The 21,357-nt window shown below is 34.8% G+C and overlaps 1 protein-coding gene across 2 annotated transcripts in view; it reads left to right on the top strand.

The window, feature by feature from the left end:
• MDGA2 (MAM domain containing glycosylphosphatidylinositol anchor 2) overlaps positions 1 to 21,357 on the top strand; it is a 1,012,098-nt gene that overhangs the window by 917,360 nt on the left and 73,381 nt on the right. For both annotated transcript variants that reach the window (XM_037834933.1, XM_037834934.1), the window contains one exon: positions 17,974 to 18,122. In XM_037834933.1, coding sequence (XP_037690861.1) covers positions 17,974 to 18,122 — 149 coding nt within the window. The remainder of the gene's footprint in view (positions 1 to 17,973; positions 18,123 to 21,357) is intronic.

The raw sequence follows: 21,357 nt of genomic DNA, 5'->3' as shown, positions 1-21,357 counted from the left end.
GTGAAATTCACCAGTACTTACAATTTATCAGACTGTTCCTCCAGTTCTTCCTTGGATACTGCCTAGTTTTCCACTAGATTCCAGAGTTTCAAAATAGTCGATTCAGACAGCTCCTGTCAGTTCAACAGTTGTTCTTGTGGAGAGATTGGTTCCTAGAACTTCCTACTCCACCATTTGCCACCACTTCTACTAATTTTTCACCTAAAGCGTATGCATAAGAATCAGGAGTCATCTGTCACCCTTTAAGATCATCTTCAATAGTAAACTATTTGGCTTTTTCAAACTGAAGTTTGGTGTCCTCCAGGCCCACTAATAAATGAATAAGTTGATACAAATCAGGGAACCTGGGGGAGTAAGCTTCTAACACTCTTCTAAATTGATTGGAACATTTATCTCGTTCCTTCTTTGGGTCGGGAAAATCCTTGGCAATATCATGTAATTCTGACCGAAGCCAAGGATTAAAAGTGATCTCTTTGATGGAAGGAGTCTGTCACACAAATCCCTTGTTGTTCATAGAACTGGGAAGGAGGAAGTCCTGTGAACCAGGCTGTAATGGAAAATTGAGGGATTAGAGCTAGAGGTTCAGAAAGACATAAAGATTTAGCAGGGGAAGGCCAGTCTGGAATAGGTACAGGATATCATGGGGCTGTGGAAGGAGGAAGGGTATCAGAAGAAAATAAGGAAGGAAATTTGGGTACAGTAAAGGAGATTTGGCAGATTTCTGGGTATGTTGTTTTGAAGTTTCACAAACTCATTCACCCTAAAAAAAAAAAAATGTTAAAAAAATGGAAAAAAGTTGGGATAATTTTTTTCTACATTACAATCGGAAAATAATGTAATGTCTTTCAAGTCTTTCAAGGTCCTAATGAAATTGGTAGTATATGTTTGAGTGTTCTGTTCCAGAGATATTCTTTCAGTAATAATACTAATAAATTTAACAATATATTTCCAGTTAGTAAAATTACAATTAATGTACTAAGATGACTGTCTCTAAGCAGTAAGCACCCACAGCTCTCAAAAAGAATTTCCCATGGTCCCCAAGAAGGCCAAATGCAAATGACCATTTCAAGGAATGGTCAGATCTTCAACCAGATCTTCAGCTGGTTGGGCATTATATAAAGGATAAAGTATCTTCTGTCAAGAGACTTCTAGTCTATCAAAAATAGATAAATTAAAACAAGTAACTATATGAAAGAGTGTAGAATATTATAATTTGGGGAGGGGAGTACAGAAATATATCGTAGTATGTAACTGCAGCTTCCTTATTAAAATGAAGTAAGATGTAAGGATAGGGTTTAATGTTTAAATCCGAAGGAAGAAAAAATACAACATAGATTTAACATATAATCAGATTACTCTCTTCAAATTCTGCATGTGTGACAAGGGGAGTCTTGGACTTTATTCGTTATTTGTCTTTAAACAAGGTCTCATACAATATACTTTAAGAAATGGAAATGAGTTCTTTATTTTAGTTGAAAATTTCTTCTGAAGGTTTTCAAATTTGTGGTATTTTTCTGAAAGTTCACTAAATCCCTATTCTAAATATCATTATTTACCAAGAGTTCATTTATTTGTTGGTGTGAATATTTAAGAGAATAATAAATAGAATGCAGAAAAGAAGAAGATATAATAATTGGCCATATTTTTTTTTGCAAAATATACCTATGCCAACTTAAATCAACTCAATATATTCTAGAGAACTTTTTAAAACTGCTGCTTTTACTACATTTGCAAACTGCAGTTGGCACTTAGTTTTAATTAAATGTCTATGAAACAGAAAATAATTTCTCTTAAAATTTTTTAAAGTCTTGTCAACAACTGACTATTGCATGTACAAAATATTGAACTTCACAGTTTTTTCATTTCTTCACCATATTTTTAGTTGTTGAATACTTATGAAAGAAATAAATTTCCAGCAGTAAATGAATGTTTACAATTTAGAATGACATGATCAATTTTGAAAATCATAAAAATATGAAACATAAATAACCTGTCAACTTGTTGCCTGGCTGAATGAATTTTGCATTTATTTCACATTACCCTCTTAAATTATATCATCTGGGATATAGAATTTCATAAAAATGGATGTGTGTATATCTAGCATTTGTCAGGTTAAATGCTGCTTATGTGCTTAAATAATTATTTAAAATATATATTAATTGGAAGTTAAAAAGACTCTTGAATCATGCTTTCATTTATTCACTTAATTATAAGGTTCACTTACTATAGTAGAAGAGTTATATCTTCCAGCAAAAACATGTTCTTAATAACCTGTGTCCCTGTGGATGTGAACCCCTTGTCCATAGGACCTTTTGAAGATGATTTTTTCAGTAAAGGGGTGGCCCAATTGAATGAGGGTGGATTTTAATGCATATTACTGGGGCCTTATAAAGAGGAGAAACATGAGAGAAGTCAGAAGCCAGAAGTCACTAAAAAATCACAACAGACAAAAGGAGAGGAAATCACCAAGTGACAAGGCAATGAGATACAAGCCAATGAACCTCAAGAATTGCTGGCAGCCAGCACCAGAGCACTTTCTGGAGAAAGCAAGCTTTGTTGACATTTTGATTTTGAACTTCTTCTAGACTCAAAACAAGCCAATAAAGTCCTGCTGTTAAGCCAGTCCCTGCATAGGATTTGTCATAGCAGCCCGGCAAACTAAGACCCTTGATACTGCGTACACTTGAACATACGTATGTTCTCAGATATTCTATAATTTGATATTTGCCTTGCCAAAAAAGGTCTGCATTGCCAAATGAGATTCAAATATAACATAGGTCATTCACAGCATTAAGCTTTACAAATAGTTTGCAAAGTGTATAAGCAAGAAGCTGCCACAGATTCAGCATTCATATCTGAGAAACCCTGAACCCATCAGATACAGCTTCCTAATGCTCCTTTTCTTTTTTGTGAGTTCAGCATGAAATGAGTGGTGATATGCAAATTAGCCCAGGGTATCCACTTAGGTTTGGAGTTTTTCAGTTTTTATACTTCGCTAGGCACATAGAGTTTCTACATGACAAGCAAACTTCTGTTCCCTGCAGCTGTGTTTCACAATACAAAAATTGCATATTTACAATAAATAATTTGGCAGACCAAATTAAAATAAAAGCATTTATATATGAGAACTTAGTTTATCTTGCATTCTTAGTAACTAACTATACTGCAAACCCTAACATGCCCTAATTATTTAGAACAGGGGTTAGCAAACTATGGCCAATGAGCCAAATCCAGCCCACCAAATATTTTATATGGTCTATCCTATGAGCTAAGAATGTTTTTTACATTTGCTTAGGAAAAAACCAAAAGAAAAATAGTAATTGGGGACATATTACACATATGAAATTAAAATTTCTATGTACATAAATAGGTTTTTATTGGAACACAGCCACATTTATTCATTCAAATACTGTTGTCTATGGCTACTTTCTCTCTATAACGGCAGAGATGAATAGCTGTGACAGGTATCATATGATCCACAATTTAATGCCTAAAATATTTACTAGCTGTTTCCTTTCTGAAAATGTTACTGACCCCTGGTTTAGAAAGTGGTCTGGACGAGTTCACCATCACCTCAGACCTCCTTGAGGAGGAAGGGAGCAAGTTAAAGACTTACTTGTTAACTCTTTGCTTTCTAAAGTGTAGATATTTATGTGAACATGGCCTTACAATTAAAGCTCTTTGAATAATGTCTTAAACTGTAATCATAAGTTAAAACATTTAAATGCTATTTTAATTTTACACTAATGATGTCATTTTATTTATTCTTTGCCAAAATCATCCTGTTGTTTCATTGATGACCTAACAGTTATTAAACACATGCCTAAGAAAGGTAATTCTTAGTAACATTAAATCTATTTAATGGTTGTAATTAAACAAAACAAAGGATTTATTTAAAGAGATAAAATGGTCCAGGTTATAATGTAGGATTTTATCTATTACACCATAATTTTCAAATGTTTTATTGTTAATGTGGGTGAGAATTGGAACATTAGGATTATTCTAAAAGAACAAGGCTTTGTAGTTGCTTTACATTGTTCAGGACCCTTTACTGGTCCTAATTATATTATCTCTAAAACTAGGAAAAGCCCTCCAACAAGAAAAAGAAAAATGAACTCCACAGAAAACTTTTCGGGGAATTCTTATATATTGGAATAACGTTACAATGTCCTTTCCTAATTGAATGCTAACTATTGTGGTGTAAATGATTATTGTAGAAGAAAGAGTAAAGAAAAGAAGTATAGTCATGATTTGGGTATCAAAAGACGGATAAAAATTAAAAAGTAGAGAGATTATACCAGGAAAGCACTTTATGCTATGGGATCAATATGTGTAAGGACTGAGTTTTAGAAACTTTCATTCACTGGCATGCTTAGTCACTAGAAGAATTCACAGATTCATTTATTCAACAAATACTGAGTTAGAAGGCTTTAGTTGATGTGAAGTGAAGAGTGAAATAAGATAGATATTATTAAAATAAATGCTGATGGTTTCAAACAGTGGACAATATGAAAGATTAATCTGCAAATGCAGGGGCAGGAAGGAGCAAAGATGAGTGGATGGCTTCCTTTTATAATGGGGTTTAGCCATAAATCCCATAAACCTTCTTCCCAGGTTTCTCTGATATATTTATTTCATAAAAATATTTTACACACATTATCAGAAATTTTTTCAATTCAGAGTTCATGAAACATGTTTGTTGAAAATATTGTTCTAGTGGGTGGATTTTTAATGAATGATGCTAAACTTCTATTTTTAAAAGCCTTTCCAGGTAGAAGATGGGAATGCTAAATAATACAGAATATTTTCAACGAAATCATTTTGGGAGAGTAAGAAACACATTTTTCTAACAGTTTTATTTTGAAAAGGCATAACCTACAAAATAAATAATAATGCTGGAAACAAAGCAACTGTATCTGATGCCTGTGCAGATTTGAAGGCTTTCTATAAAGAACTCTGATTTGTAAAGACTGACTAATATTATCAGTAGTTTTGTATTTAGCTAATCAATACCATAAATTGTATTTATAGTACAGGGCTATAAATCCTAAGGAAGTTCTTGAGCTATAAAATATTTTTGGTCACTGGGCAGTCTGCCTCTATGTGGGAGTCACAGCTTAAGAAAAGGATGAATAATACCAGTTATGCTGCAGTTTAAAAATATTACCATAATAATGACTGGTCAGTTGAAAATATATTGGCTGTCACCAAATGGAAAAACAAAATATGGATAAAGTTTCTCTGTCTCAAGCATAAAGGCATCTCACCTAAATGATTCAATTGTGTTCTAAATTTTTACACATCTTTTAATTTGTTTATGAACTGTGAACAGTCTTTGAGAGATATTGCCATTGATTTCACACTTATATAATTCAGTTATGTTTTTGTTTCCTTCACATATATTGAAAAACTATCACTGTTGAACAAATTCTTCAGTGTTACTCAGTTTTTATTGCTACTGTGACATTCACCATAATTCTGAAATAAATTGTTCTTTATCAGATGCAATAGTTTCTTTTGTTGAGTGCTGCTTACATTTTTTCCATGTTTTCATTCCTTTTTAATATTAACTTATGACTTTTATTTAAATGAGAACATGTAAATTCATTATGACAGCAATTACCTCCTTTATTACTTACTTTTAATGTGATAGGCCTGATCTTTAATATCATATAACAAAGTACCAAATATGAAATACAGGCAACAGAGATGAGCACAGTGATTCTTCTTTTTTTTGTTTCCCTTTGACGTCACAAAATTAAAGCATTTTTTGGTCTCAAAGTGCTCCTTTCATCCCCAATTTCATGACACTAACTTTATATGGCTTTGAATCAAACCAATAAGCTTTCAACAGCATAAGACCCTGAGGAGTAACATAATTCTTCACTCCTTTTCCCAGATGAGATGCACAAAGTCATTTTCCATCTCAGATTATCTCATCTCACTGTCCATTTAGTCTCTGAAGATAGGAATGTTAGAGACCTTCCAGTAACCAATCAGATATTAAGTGCCGATAGGTTGTTCATCTGCTATGGCTTTTGAATTCATCAGCTTTTCTTTATTCCATAAATTCCATCTTTTATTTATAGACAGTATCTTCTTACTGGTTCTTCTTTGTGCTCTCCTGCCTAGGGTGACTCACCTATCCAACCCATTCGTTTCTTTTCCACCAGAGATATAGTTCTAAAATATAAAGTACATTCCTAAAATTTCCCTGAATAAAGACTTAGAAACACCCCCATTTGTATAGTAGTATTTATTTTTTGTTTCTTTTTTTAAAATCTGACTTATTGTTTAGTAATTTGAAAAGAAAGTAATTCTTGTTCAAAATGCAGTGCATATTCTGTCTTCAGCTCTATGAGGAATAACACAGAGCTGTACAGATTTTTGTGTGTGTGTTATACCTAATAGATGATAATGAATAACCTACTACCTCAACTAATCTATATTCCTGAATGGAATATGACTTTGACCCCAAAAGCACTTGATTATATTGGTTGGCTTCTACTAAACATGCACACAGTGAGATAGCTATGACTCCTGTGACTTTTAGAAGTCTTCTTTTTTTTTTTAAATCACTGTGTCCTAATAGTTTGTTTGCCATGGATTTCAGTAGGTATTATTCTTGACTTAATCGATAAACATTTGAGGAGTTTTTAATTAGATTTTATTATTTTTGATACTTTGCAAGTGTAGTTTTTGTGAAATTCCTGTTTATTGCCATTTTGGTCACTATTTTAGTTCCCAATCAATTCTTTGGTATCGCTGAGTTCTTTTCACACGGACAAATGAAAACCCATGTATTCTCTCGAAAATCTTTTCTCTCCCTAAAGTAAGTACTGGATAAAACAGTTTGTGGATAACTAGACTATAGGGTAAGGATCAAACAGCTTAGCAAATCAAGCAAGACACTTCATAAATTATTACTGACCTATTCTTTCTGTCTTATTCAAGTACATGTGTTATGTCAGCCTTTGTTCTAAGAACTGATGTTACCATCCCTGCTCTTCAGAAGTGCATAGTTTCATAGGGAAGATGGGGCACTGCATGGTATGGTATAGCCATACCAGAGCCTGTGGTAGTTTCTGAAACATCAATAATGCATTTGTTTTCCTCTGCCTAAGGCCATGCTTTATTTCTAATCTTTTCTGTCCCTCCATGAAACATCCCTTGTCTGTCTGAGGAATTCTTTCTCCTTTAGATCAATAAAAATGTCAGACGTGTCCCCTGTGAAGCCTACCTTTGGTCACAGCATGGGGTATTAATTATTCTTTCAAGGAAAGTCCATAGTGTTTGTTTTCAGTTCTTTATTCTACGATTTCAGTTGCTGTGAGTATATGTGTTTATAAATTCCATTGCAAGTTTTTATTATCTGAGATGTAAGCCTGCTTTTTACTGGCCTTCTGAATCACTTATAGGGATTCAGGGAGATTGTCTTGCGTGTTTGCTATTTTAATTTTGAATTCATATTCATTGAGGTTTGACCTGAGGAATTCTCTGTAGTCTAAGCTGAATGCCTTTCAAGAACAATTTGGCATTTGCTTTACTCAAGCACTCTAGTGATGTCATTTTCCAAGGATGACTTTTTATGTCAATGTAAGTATTTTTGTCATCTTCTCATCGTAGCAAGGAGCAAATTTTTTTTCTAGTCTGAAGTTGTATGTCTATGTCTGAAGTTGTAGCTTTTACCGATCTTGGTCATATGTGGTGACCTCATTTCCAACTTATCAAGCTTTGGTCCAATAACCTCAGATTCTACAGGCATAAAAATCTATGTCTCAACAGTACAAAGACCAGTGCTCCTTTAATCCCCAAACCCTTTTGGAGTGTCTGTGTTTCATATCCGTTTTCTAAACTCTGGCAAATTTTCTTCTCTTGCTTGTACCTAAAAAGATATTTATTATATTATATTATGTTTATTAAATTATTTCTTGTGTCTATTATATTTTATTGAGCATTTCTAATAAAAAACTATACATCTGTTTTGTTCTTGTTTTTGGTTATTCCATCATAGCAATCAGTATATCAGAGTTCCATGTTTGTGTGGATTTCTCTTTTATATACCATGTGGTCCATGATAAAATGGCCTGGATTTTGTGTGTCTGGATTTTGTCAACACCTCCTGGCAAAGTGACATGTATTAACTACTTTATATTTGTATGAAATAAAAATTAACGGATGTCACTCATCCATGCAAAAATGTCTCCTAAATATTTTTTTAAAGCAAACTTAGCTATTTTGTTTGTTTTTTTTTTTCCTCCAGCCCACTTTTCAAAATATTAATTGCTTTTAAAAAGTAATGTGCATGGTCTTGATAACTATTGTACATATTCTCTTTGGTTTTTTTGTTTTTTTGGCAAAAGCTGCATTGACTTTTAATGGTGATCCCAGAAATCAACTCATATAACCAGGCACATCATATTAAATTAACTTAATGTGAATGAAATTTTTTTACTTTATGTTTGAGCTTTATGCATAAAATCATATTTTGAAATCTCAAGTTATTCTTTTTTAATTAGCTCTTTAAAAATACTTATATAATTTTATGCAAAATTTTGAACAAAAACTAAATTCTTCCTCTATATATTTTAAGAATGTCTTAAAATTCAAGGTCTGCATAAAATCATACATAATTTATCTAAAAATTATCTTCCAGGCTAAATCAGTAAATCTAAAAAGATTTAAACTGGAACAACATTGTATAAAAATAAAACTAGAAAGAAAAAGAGTAAGAAGATTTTTGGCATGAACGCTGGAAGACAAAAAACGCCTGAAAGATAAAAAATACAATGAATTATTTCTGCTTTCAACCAGCAGATGTCATGTTTGGTTGCCAGAGCCTAAGATTGTTTTAACTGTATTTCTTTAGTATTACGGTGTGCTTCTTACAAAATGAGTGTGTAAACCTCAAGTATGATTGGCTGTGATATTGAAAAGAAATATATTTTTTAAATTGGAAGATGCATTTCTTGAATATAATCAGTCAGCATTTTTTTTCTTTCTAAAGTTTATCCAAGGAAGTTCAGCAAAAAATGCTCTGAGACATCAGTAAATACATCTATATTTAACTATAATCCTCAAAATTGTTTTTGAAAAGAAATTATTTATTACTAATCAACATTATGTGCACACCATTGAGAGCATATTTTCTTCACATTGAATAACAAGGTAGTGTAATTATTTAACTAAAATAAATATTTCTCCAATTTTTTTTTTTAATTTTGTGAATCAAAACCAAATTGGTAATGGATTCCTTGCATTTGATTATTTATTTACATCAACTTCCATATATCATCACCGTCTCCACTCTTCCTGAATTTCTTTATTGTAACATAAGACATTGGAATAGATAATCCCTAAAATATTTTCTAATCACATGTTCCATGAAAAATTATTTCATATGATGACACTCAACGTAGATAAAGTGTTTTGAAATATATCAGAGAGCCTTGTGTAATAGCCTGCAATTAAATATAAAGACTAATGGATACTTTCAGTGAAATTTGATCTACTTAGAATATTTAAATAAGGGCTGAATTGGAGCTTAATTTTTCACTACCTTTAAAATAGTTTGTGATAAACAGATTCATGTTATACAGAAGGTCATGAAGAATTTTTGTTTTAAACTCTGTAGTTTAAAACTACAACTTTGTCAATAATGTTAAAAGTATTTATTTAGATGAATAGTCCAGTCTATTTTAGAATTATGGTAATTTGCATTTATGGCATAATGAAGCCAATTACCACCCAGGCAGTCAGCAAAGAGTCACCTATGCTAGGATATCTACTTTCTGAAATGCTCAGAATAAGATTCCACCTATCATTTTATCTTGCCTGAGCCCAGCCCCATTCCCTGCTCTCTCAGCCTTGCTTTGGAGATCTTGGCTCTTGGATTAGGTATGCTGCTGCTAGCCTCAGAATAGGGAGGACTAAGAGGAGGGAGAAAATGGTATCTGACCAAAGGGGTCTTTCTTGTGAGGCAGGAATTAGTTTTGATGTATGTTGCTATACAGACTCAGGAGGTTATTTCAGGAGAGAAATATCAGTCTCTATTCAGCATTTCAAAATGGGCTTTAGCCCCTTGCATCAGAATAACCTAGCATAGTTGTAAAAAATCTGGATTCCTGAGTCTTTCCTTGAAGTTTATGAATCGGTACACATGCATACTGAGAACCATTGTTCTTTACAATAAATGTATGGCTGTCAAGGGGAATAATTTTTAAAGGGTCATGAATTAATTTACATCAGCAAGTTTCTCCATAGTTAAGATATATTTAATCTAAAATTAGTGAAGTTCTCAAATCCAATGTTTTTGGCAGCACTCATTTCATAGGATCCTACAGATACGAGACTGAAAGTTAAGTTAATGGTCATCTTGTGGGCAGCCACCCATCTCAGCCCTGCTAAATGGTCGTTTAGGTCATGAATAAATCCCTCTAGTTAAGAGGGATTGATAGTCTACTGAAGTAGGCCATTCATACACAGAAAACATTGGTAGAATATTTCTAAGACAAAATGCATATTCTTTTAATAGCCACTCATGGGTACTCATATTTCATTGACCTGTTAAAATGTAGTCTAATTTTCTTTCTCTGTGATAGATTTTCAGCTATTAGAAAATTCCATTTATGAAATATTAGAAATACTCTAGGTTTATAGTATTCACTTAAGTAACTCATTACTTATACATGTTAGATGCTCACGCTTTCTCTGAGCTCTTACTACGTGCACCTTCTGTCTTCCATTTTGGGGAAGTTGGTCTCAAATACTGTCAAGAAAGTTTTGGTATTCTTTTATTCAGTATCCCAAATCATCCCCTCACTCTATTTTTCATTTAGTTTTTGTCCCCATTTTTATACTCATCTATCCATATAGTGGATAAAGGGAGTGTGATCCACAAGGCTTTCACAATCACGTGGTCACTGCCTGTAAGCTACATTGTTATACAATCGTCTTCAAGATTCAAGGCGATTGGGTTGCAGTTTGCTAGTTTCAGGTATTTACTTCTAGCTATTCCAATGCATTAAAATCTAAATGTGCATAAGAGTGCCCACCTGAGTGGCACTCCATTTGGAATCTCTGAGCCACTGAAACTTTATTTTGTTTCATATCACATCCCCCTTTTAGTCAAGAAGATGTTCTCAATCCCACAATGTTGTGTCCAGATACAATGTCGGATGTCATATCCTGCATTGCCAGGGAGATTTACACCCCTGGGAGTTAGCTCCCATGGAGGGGGGAGGGCAGTGAGTTCACCTGCCGAGTAGGGTTAGCTGGAGAGAGAGGGCCACATCTGAGCAACAAAGAGGTACTCAGGGGGAGACTCTTAGGTGCAATCATAAGCAAGTTTGGCTTCTCCTTTGCAGTAACAAGCTCCATGAATACAAGCCCAAGAAAGAGGGCTTGGTATACCAAACCACTAGTCCTCAATGTTTGTGAGAACATCAGCAACAATCCAGGTGAGGAAGTCCAACACTTCCACATTTTACCCCAGCTCCTCAGTGGGACCCTGCATATATATTTTTATTCTCTCCCTAAATTACTTTGGGATGTGTTGCTATTTCACACTAACCTGTACAAACCTACCAGGTATCACTTCCTATTCAAAGTTCCATGTAATTATGGTATTTGAACAAATTTTATGAGTTAAATTGTTTAGGAAAGATAGATCTTGCACCAAATAAACATCTCTTCCCTTGGTCTCATTGGAAGTTGAAGTTTTAAAACACAGTATTGGCCTTTACCCTTTGACCTGATTTGCTCTAGTCCTAACTAGGTCTGCTTCTTTCATATCTCTAATTGAAGTCTGGACTCTTTTTCAGCTTTTTAAACAGTTGCTGTATACACTAATACTGACATTCGTATCTGCCATGCTCTAGCTCTGAGTTTCAGGTGTCACACAGATACCCAAAGTTCCAGGGATCCATCAGGTTCTACACAAAGGGATAAGCATCTCCAAACCTGGAGATAGCCATTAAAATTTAGGAATAGATGTGACTGCTGTAAGAGCTTACAATCTAGGTACTATTACAATAAGTGTTCCCCTAATAAGCTGTGCTCTAAGATTCAATTACGAGTTTACACATTGTAGTTAGTCCATATTGGTGAGGCATTATTGCTCTTGACTTTGTTTCTGGCATGGTTCACTCAAAATGCTGTCTACAGGTTCCATTCACCTCGTTGTCTGGCATGTCTCAGAGCTTCACTCCTCCTCACGGTTGCTCAATATTCCATTGTATGCACACACCACAGTTCACTGTTCTGTTCCTCAGTTGATGTATCCTTAGGCTACCTCCACCAATTGCAAATCATGTATAGTGCCTCCATAAACACCAATGTGCAAATGTCCTGTAATGGCCTTTTAAAGCTACAGGTAGTATTAAAACAAATTTTCATTTTCACTGATTTTTTTCTTTTTCTTTTCTTTTTTTTTTTTTTTGCAGAGTTAATCACTCACTTCTTTATATACTTCTTTTGGCTTCTAGGATACCATGTTTTTGGTTTTCTTCCTAATTTGCTGGTTGTTCCTCCTCAGGACTTTTTTTTTATCTTCTCCAGTACTACTTAACCTTGGATTGCCCCAGGGGTCAAATCTCAGTCTTCTATCTATTTTCACTCACTTGGTGGTCTCATCAATTTCATGGATTAAAATTCAATCTTATATGCCTATAGTTAGCAAAATTGTACTTCCAGCTCTGGCCCTTCCTGTACTCCAGACTACTATATCCATCTACATACTTGATGTCTCCACTTAGATCACTCAAATTGGTCAAAAGTGACTTCCTGATCTTTTCCCCTTGTATTTGATTCTTCCATATCTTTTCATCTCAGTTAATGGAAATTCCATTCTCCAGTTGTTTAGAGTCATCACTTCTTTTCATGCTGCTTATCAATCAACCAGGAAAATATATTGGGTCTATTCTCAGAATATATCCAGAGGCAAGACGGTGGCATAGGGAGGTGTGGAATTTAGTTGGTCCCTTAGAATAACTAGTAAATAGCCAGGAATAACTAGAAAATTGTCTGGAACAACAGTTTGGGGGACATCCATGACTGGACACACATCATACACTAGTCTAGAATGAGTGGAATGGCTGAGATCACAGAGTAGAACTGTAAGTAATTAACAAATGTGGACTCCTGAATACAAGTTATGAGCACAGATAAACCTGGAACAAGCAGGAAAGGAACACTGAGTTCTCTCCTGGCAGAGAGGAGGTGGGGCTGACAGAAAAAAAAAATCCATAAATAAAAATAGAGACTTTTGGCATCAGCTGAGCTCAGAATACTGGAAAAGGGCTGTGTCCCAAGAAAAGGGGCACATAGGACCAAGTACCGACTCTGGTCAATCAGCAAAACTGGGGGCTGGGGACTGGCTCTGTAAAGAAGATTCCTTTCTTTTTTCCTTTTTTTTTCCCCTCTCATTCTAAGTAGCTCATTAGAGAAAGCCTCAGGAATTTTCAATTGTCAGTTCTGAGCCAGATAAGGGTGGAGATAAGATACTAAGTGAGACAAAGAATGAAGTGATGTGAAGGAGATAATTCCCTAAAGGGCTTATTTTCCCTAAGAAAATGGGGGAGGCAGGGCCCAGCACAAGTGGCTGCCCTCCCTCAGAGAATTCAGGCCCCAGGGCCTGGGGAAAAAGACAGGAGGAAAAAAAAAAAAAGGCAGCTTAAGCTTGGATTCTGATTCACCCTTGACCCTTGGCAGGGACAAGGTCAGCTGTGAATTAAAGGCACTGCACCTCTTCATGCCAGGGTGGAGGTGGTGGTGGTGGAGCTGTGGGATGACAAGTGCCACCTGCTGGTTAGGATAGGAAAAGCATAGAGTCTAGAGTTCTCAAAGGAAAGACTGACAATCTTCTGGGCCTCATCCTTAGGGAAACTTGATACTGATTACACCCTCCTCCTGAGAGTTGGGCCCATCTGGTCTGGGAAAACCTGATTGGGGTAATCAAGGAAACCAGATGCATAGACAACAAAAAAATTATGATTCTCAAAAGGAAAAATGAAGATATGGCCCTGTCAAAGGGACAAACTTATGCTTCAAGTGACATACAGGAGTTGAAACAACTATTGAAAGATATTCAAAAAAATCTTCTAAATCAAATCAACAAGATGAAAGAAAATGTGGCAAAAGAAATGAAGGATTAAAAAAAGACACTGGATGACCATAAAGAAGAATTTGTAAGCTTGAAAAAATAAATGGCAGATCTTATGGGAATGAAAGGCAAAATAGTAGAGATGAAAAACACAATGGAAACATACAACAGAGGATTTGAAGAGGCAGAAGAAAAGATTAATGAACTAGAGGACAGAACAGCAGAAATCCTGCACACTAAAGAGCAGATAGGGAGAAGAATGGGAAAATATGAGAAGGGTCAACATGAAGCACATGATTCTATGTGTCATAGGTGTCCTAGAAGAAAAGAAGGGAAAGGGGACAGAAAGAATAATGGAGGAAATGATCACTGAAGATTTCCCATCTCTTACGAAAGACTTAAAGTTACAGATCCAAGAGGTACAACATACCCGAAATGAAATAGATCCAAATAGACCTACACCAAGACACTTAATATTCACATTGTCAAATGTCAAAGACAAAGAGAGAATCATGAAAGCAGCAAGGGACAAGCAATCCATCACATACAAGGGAGGCTCAGTAAGAACCTGTGTGGATTTTTCAGTAGAAACCATGGAGGTGAGAAGGCAGTGGTATAAAATATTTAAGATACCAAAAGAGAAAAAGTACCAACCAAGAATCCTATATCCGGCAAAACTGTCTTTCAAAAATGAGGGAGTTTAAAATTTTGGACAGTCACTGAGAGAGTTTGTGAACAAGATACATGCTCTACAAGAAATACTAAAGGGCACATTACAAGCAAATAGGAAAAGACAGGAGGGAGAAGTTCAGGTAAGAGTGTTGAAATGAAGACTATCAGTAAGGGAAAAAAAGAGAGAGGAAGAGAAAAAGAAAATAAAATATGACATATAAAATCCAAAAGACCAAATGGTAGGCAGCAGACATTATGTTGAGTGAAATTATCCAGAAACAAAAGGACAAATACTGTATGGTCTCACTAATATGAACTAACATTGATGAGTGAATTTTGAGAGCTAAAGTTGAGAACACAGTTTATCAGGAGATAGAAAGAGGATAGAGATTGGGACTTTGATGCTGAGGGAGTACAGAAGGTTCAAGAGGATTGATTTCATAGATACAGAAGTGGATTGCACAATATTGTGTGATGGTACCACAATATTGTAAGTATTCTGAACAAAGATGAATGTGAGTATGGTTGAACGAGGAAGGCTAGAGGCATGTATGACTCTAGAAGGAAAGGTAGAAGATAAAGAATGGGATTGTATAACTTAGCAAAACCTAGAGTGGTCAATGATGGTCATTAAATGTACAAAAATAAGAATGTTTTTACATGGGGGAGAACAAATGAATGTCAACATTGCAAGATGTTGAAAATTGGATGCTATAAGGGAAAAATACAATAAATGCAAACTTGAATTTATAGTTAATAGTTAACATTGTAAGATGCTTCCATTATTTGTAACAAAGACAATATACCAAAGCTAAATATCTATAAGAGGGGGAATATAAAGGAGTGGTAAGGGATTCTTGGTGCTGTTATTGTCTGACCTTCTCATTGTATTTCATTTTATTTTATTTTCCTTTTATCTTTTATTTTTTTTCTTCATTTTTTTTCTCCTCTTCTTTCCTTCTTTCATATAGATTTTGGCATTGAATTCATGGTTATGTGATTATATCAGGAATCATTGTTTACTTAGGAAGGATTGTATGGGGTGTGAATGAAACTGTTTTTTAAAAAATAAACACAAGGATACAGGTGCTGGAGAAAATGTGGAGAGAGATATGTACTTGTTCCCTGTTGGTAGGGAAGTAGAGTGGTGCAGCTCATCTCTAAGGCAGTGTGGTGGTTCCACAGAAAGCTAAGAAAGGGTTGCAATATGGTCCTGCAATCCTGTTATTGGGTATATAGTTGGAAGAATTGAGAGTAGGAACATGAATGGACATTTGCACACTGCTGTTTATGGCAGCAGTATTCATGGTTTTCAATGGATGGAGGTAGCTTAAGGGTACATCAGCTGATAAATGGAATGGTGAACTGTGGTGTATGCATACAATAGAATATTGAGCAGTGGCAAGAAGGAATGAATTTGTGAGGTATGCAACCGGGTGAATGGAACTTGAGGACAGTATGTTGAGTGAAATAAGTCAGAATTGAAAAGATGAACATTATAATGCCTCACTAATATGGACTAGCTATAATGTGCAAACTCTGAGAAGTGAATCTGAAAGCCTAGGCTATCAGGGGAAGGTTTATTGTAAAGGTTCCTAGATTGTTAGTTCTTACAGCAGTCACATCCATTCATGAGTTTAATGGTTATTATTAAATTCTGAGATGTTGAGCTCTTTGTGTATAACCTAGTCAGTCCCTTTAACTACAGATATCTGTGTGACACCTGAGACTCAGAGCCAGAGTTCAGCAGCTATGATTGTCAGCATTACTCCATACAGCAACTGTTAAAAAAATCTGAAAAAGATATCAGACTTCAATTAGAGATATGAACAAAATGGACTTGGTTGGGACTAAGGTATATCAGACTAAAAGGTAAAGGATTATATTGACTGTGTTTTAAAATTTCAACTTTTATGTAAGACCAAAGGAAGAGACATTCATTCAGAAAATAAACATAGATAAAAGAATATAGAAAATCTATATTTTCTGCAGCACATAATATAATTTAACTTGTATGGTCAGTTTATTCAAATACCATAATTACATGGAACCTTGAAAAGCAGGTAAGAGCTGTTTGGTTTGTACACATTAGCAAGAAGCCCTTATATATCCCAAAGTATTTTGAGCAAAGAATAAAAAGTATTTGCAAAGCCTCCTTGAGGGATGGGGGAAAATGTGGTAATATTAAACTTCCCCACCTGGGGAATTCCTGATATTCTTGCAAACATTGGGGACTACAAATTTAGAAGGCCAAGTCCTTGATCTTTGGGCTTGCCCTTATGAAGCTTGTTACTGCGAAGAAGAGGCTAAGCCTACTTATAATTGTGCCTAAGAGTCACCCCCAGAGAACCTACTGTTGCTCAGATGTGGCCTTTTCTAAGCCAACTTGGTTGGTGGACTTGCTGCCTTCCTCCCAACTCATGACATGACTGCCAGGGTTGTAAATCTCCCTGGCAACGTGGGACATGACTCCTGGGGATGAGCCTGGACCCAGCATCGTGGGATTGAAGAAGCCTTCTGGACAAAAGGGGGAAGAGAAGTGAAGCAAAATAAAGTTTCAGTGGCTTAGAGATTTCAATTGGAGTTGAAAGATCATTCTCAAGGTTATTCTCATGCATAATATAGATATCCCTTTTTAGTTTTTAGTGTATTAGAATAGCTAGAAGGAAATATCTGAATCTGTTGAACTATAATCCAGTATCCTTGATTCTTGAAGACGATCATATGACTATATAGCTTACATGCTGTGACTGTGTGATTGTGAAAACCTTGTGGCTCACACTCCCTTAATCCAGTGTAGGGACAGATGAGTAGGAAAAAAGGGGACAAAATAGTAAATGAATAATGGGAGGGGGGTGAGGTATGAGCTGTTTGGGGTATTCTCTGTTACTTTTATTTTTTGGAGTAATGAAAATGTTCAAAAAATCAATTGTGATGATGAATGTACACTATATAATGATAACTGTGAACAATTTATTGTACACTTCAGATGATTCTATGGTATGTGAATATTTCTCAATGAAATTGCATTAAAATATATATATGCAGAAAATTGAGTAGATTTTAATAGTATGACTTTTCAAATAGAAGAATTACTTATGGAACATAGAGTAAAAAGTGGTAAAGGGGGCAAAGAGAACAGCAAATATATTAAACTGGAATATGCCATCATTCAAATTTAAGCACTCTTCTGTTTTTAGGAAAGGCCTATGCTCCAGAATTCTATTATGATACTTACAACCCTGTGTGGCAGAACAGACACCGCGTTTATTCCTACAGTCTACAATGGACACAAATGAATCCTGACGCAGTGGATCGGATTGTTGCGTACCGGTTGGGTATAAGGCAGGTGAGAAATTTCATTGGTGACTCTTTTTCTTTGTTATCCTCTGTGACGAACTTGTTGCTATAATTTTTCTATTTATTTTTCATAAATTATAAAATGTATTTTCCTGCAGCAAACATATGATTACACAAAACTCCAAATTACTAGGAAATCTTTGAATTCAATTTATACCTTTTCCACTATGACAGCAAAGATATTACAACAATATCCGTCCAAAATCTTTCATCACTATATATGCTAGAGAAATTGTGCGGCTTAATTGCTGGGAAAGGAAACAAGATTTGCTCATGCTTACTTTTACTGCATAGTTATGTTTCCTAAGAAGCTAGAAGTCTTACATATTTTCACTCTAAGGAATTCAAAGTATTTATCAATTGTTTTTAAATTTACGTTAGTATTTCTAAAAAATAGAAGAGAAAACAATATGATGTTTTCCTGAGGTAGCTGATGATTATGAATTATGTGGAAAAATTGTCTTTTTCAAATGAACTACTCTTAAACTCACTCATCCTTTGTTGGTATAAATTATATTTGTGATATTCAGATGTAAGCATTTACATTGTTTCCTGTTAGCATATTATTTGGTTTGACTGTTTCATTATAACAAAACATTTTTGAAGATTTATTTGTTCACTACACAAGGTATTAGGTCTCCCTCCCAACTTTGTATTATCCACAGATGCTAACTGTATGTTCCATCCTCCTCCACTAAATTACTGAGTAGCATTTGGAGTTTGGATGGTAGAAAGGAAAAACTTTGTTTGGAGAAAGATTGAAAAACCATCAATAATCCATTCAACTGTACTATCACAAAATGAAGATTTTTTTCTATCTTGTTCACAAGGTTATACTAAAAGTCTTGCAAGTTACATCAGCCAAATTAAGATACATTGTGAAATGAATATTATCATACATGCATAAGAATCTCAAATAAACAAAGAGCTTTTTCTAGTGGAAACCTCTGGCACTAAGTGATCATTGTTTTCTTGTCTAAGGGTTCACAGTCCACTGATACAATGAACAGTAATAGAGCATTCAGAAAGTTCCTTTTATTACCTCCTCATTCCCATTGGTCCCTAAGTAAATCCAAGTAAATCCCCAATCCATATCAAAATTGTTTGTTGTACTTCTAATTTAATGATAATTTTCCTTCGTGGAGAAGATAAAAACAAGAGATTAGTAGTTCATTATCTTTCAGCCAGTGAGCTTATCCTTTCTTGTTCTTTCTTTTCTTAACACAGCTAATGTTTTTTAATCTTTTGTATTTGGAGAATCTTAGAGCATTCTTGACTTTAGACACATCACACAACTTTTCCAAGTGTTTACGATGATATTTCATCATTCACATTCATCTTTTACTATACATCTTTTAAAAAAATCTAAGAGCCTAATACCAAATTGCCATTTGTACTGTTAAATTGTTTTCTTTAGGTGTCTTTTCCTATTTTCTGGTATAGGTTTATTTTCAATAATAGAATTTTATTTTTAGGATCTCACATTCTTCCTCAGGTATATTTCCTTAGAGTCTTTAGGTAACTAACTACCCATTCCTGTCTGCTGAAGGACTGGTTGTTTTAAGTCAGTGGAACTAACGAGACTCTGCTCATCAATCCCTTCCTTTACTCTAACATATCTCAAACACTTTGGTTCCAATGTCTCTGTTTGTACGTAAGTTAGCAGCTAGAAAAGTAGTTACCAGTGGTATTATTTTTTCCCCAGGACAAGGCAGATTTTAGCAGAATTGGACTTCGTTCAAGGAGGGTTCTGACTAACGGAAGCAACTTCTTCTCACCTGTACTTGTATTCATTATTAGCACATAATCTTCTGTAATATGTTTGCTAGGATTGCTGTGCTATTTTCTAATGACAGTTTCTCTTTTTTTATTTTCCTTTCTGAATTCAAACACTCCCCTCTACATTGCTGCCTTTACATTTAATGCTCATAAAACTGGTATATGACTCCCTGATATCCAATGACACACCTTTCCCAGTCACTGCGTTGTTTCTTTTAAACTCTCTAGTTAAATGATTTTCCCCTAGTCTGCCTCTTTAGAACAAATTATATAGGTGCACAATGTGTGGGTATAAATTTCCCCTTACTAGATGGGTTAAAATTATGAATTACAAACACAATTAGCTTCCAATTCTAGCCGATCTTGAGTCATCATTTTTTAGCTATATTATCTTGAACATAACTAAGCCTGGGTTTCTCCCATGTAAAGTAGGAAAATGATAGTTATTGGGCAGTGGGAGTTGGGTGAAATTCATCCCCACCAGTCCCATTGGCCAAGTGCCCTTGTGCAGGACACTCACACAAAGTTGTGGCTGCTCTATGCCTATCTGCCAGGATTAAGTGAGGATTAAGAAAATGATAGTGCGTTTTAAGAGCTTAACACAGCTATTTTTTAAATTTTAGTTTAAAATAGTACACTGTATATCCTAGGCATAAATATTATTCCCGGTCATGATTTTCACATAGACACTTTTACAGTATGCATTATTATATTCCAAACCTATTGTCCTCCATAACATTCATTTTACTGATTCACATTTGTCTCTTCTACTTTGAATCTTAGTTTAAAGCCTTCTTGATCGGATCACTAAGTCTGCTGTTAATGCGGTTCTTTCCAGGTTTTGTGAGATGCATGCTATTCACTAGAGGAAATCATATTTCTGATGTTATAAACCATGGTCCAGAAAACAAATTCTTTTCCTCAACATAATTTTGGAAGCTAACTCTCTACTCCCCATTGCATTCTTTCCTGGGCTCCTTTGTTCTTAGCATTTTATTTTATATTAACAAATAAATATTCTTTTTTCTGGGGTGCTTTTTTATGACATTGTTTTAATTGCTAATTTTATTCAGATACTCTATCTTGCTATGGTAAAGGAATATTGATATCTCTTTTGGGGATAGCAATGGTCTTCTGCTGTTCTGCCAGTGTAAGCAGGAAGGTGATGTTCATAGACACAGTGTAAGAAGAGTAAGTGCATGTATATACATTTATTCTCCTTTCCCCACTATGTTGTTTATACTTAACTCTTGCGTGAAAAATCTTCTGAAGAAGAAACGGTCTCGAAAAGCAATATTTGTTTTGAAGATCCATTTAAACACAGTAGTAGAGGATGATAGGGCAGAATCACTGTATATATAAAGAGATTGATAGAATTCTAAAAAAAATTCTCTGCTTAATAATAAGAAGCAAAGATAGTCAAGAAAAACAAATTTATTTTTATA

Source organism: Choloepus didactylus, chromosome 4 (assembly GCF_015220235.1).
Source record: "Choloepus didactylus isolate mChoDid1 chromosome 4, mChoDid1.pri, whole genome shotgun sequence".
NCBI classification, from domain to species: domain Eukaryota; kingdom Metazoa; phylum Chordata; class Mammalia; order Pilosa; family Megalonychidae; genus Choloepus; species Choloepus didactylus.
The sequence above is the reverse complement of the archived record's forward strand: the minus strand, read 5'-3'. Positions and strand labels throughout refer to the sequence as shown.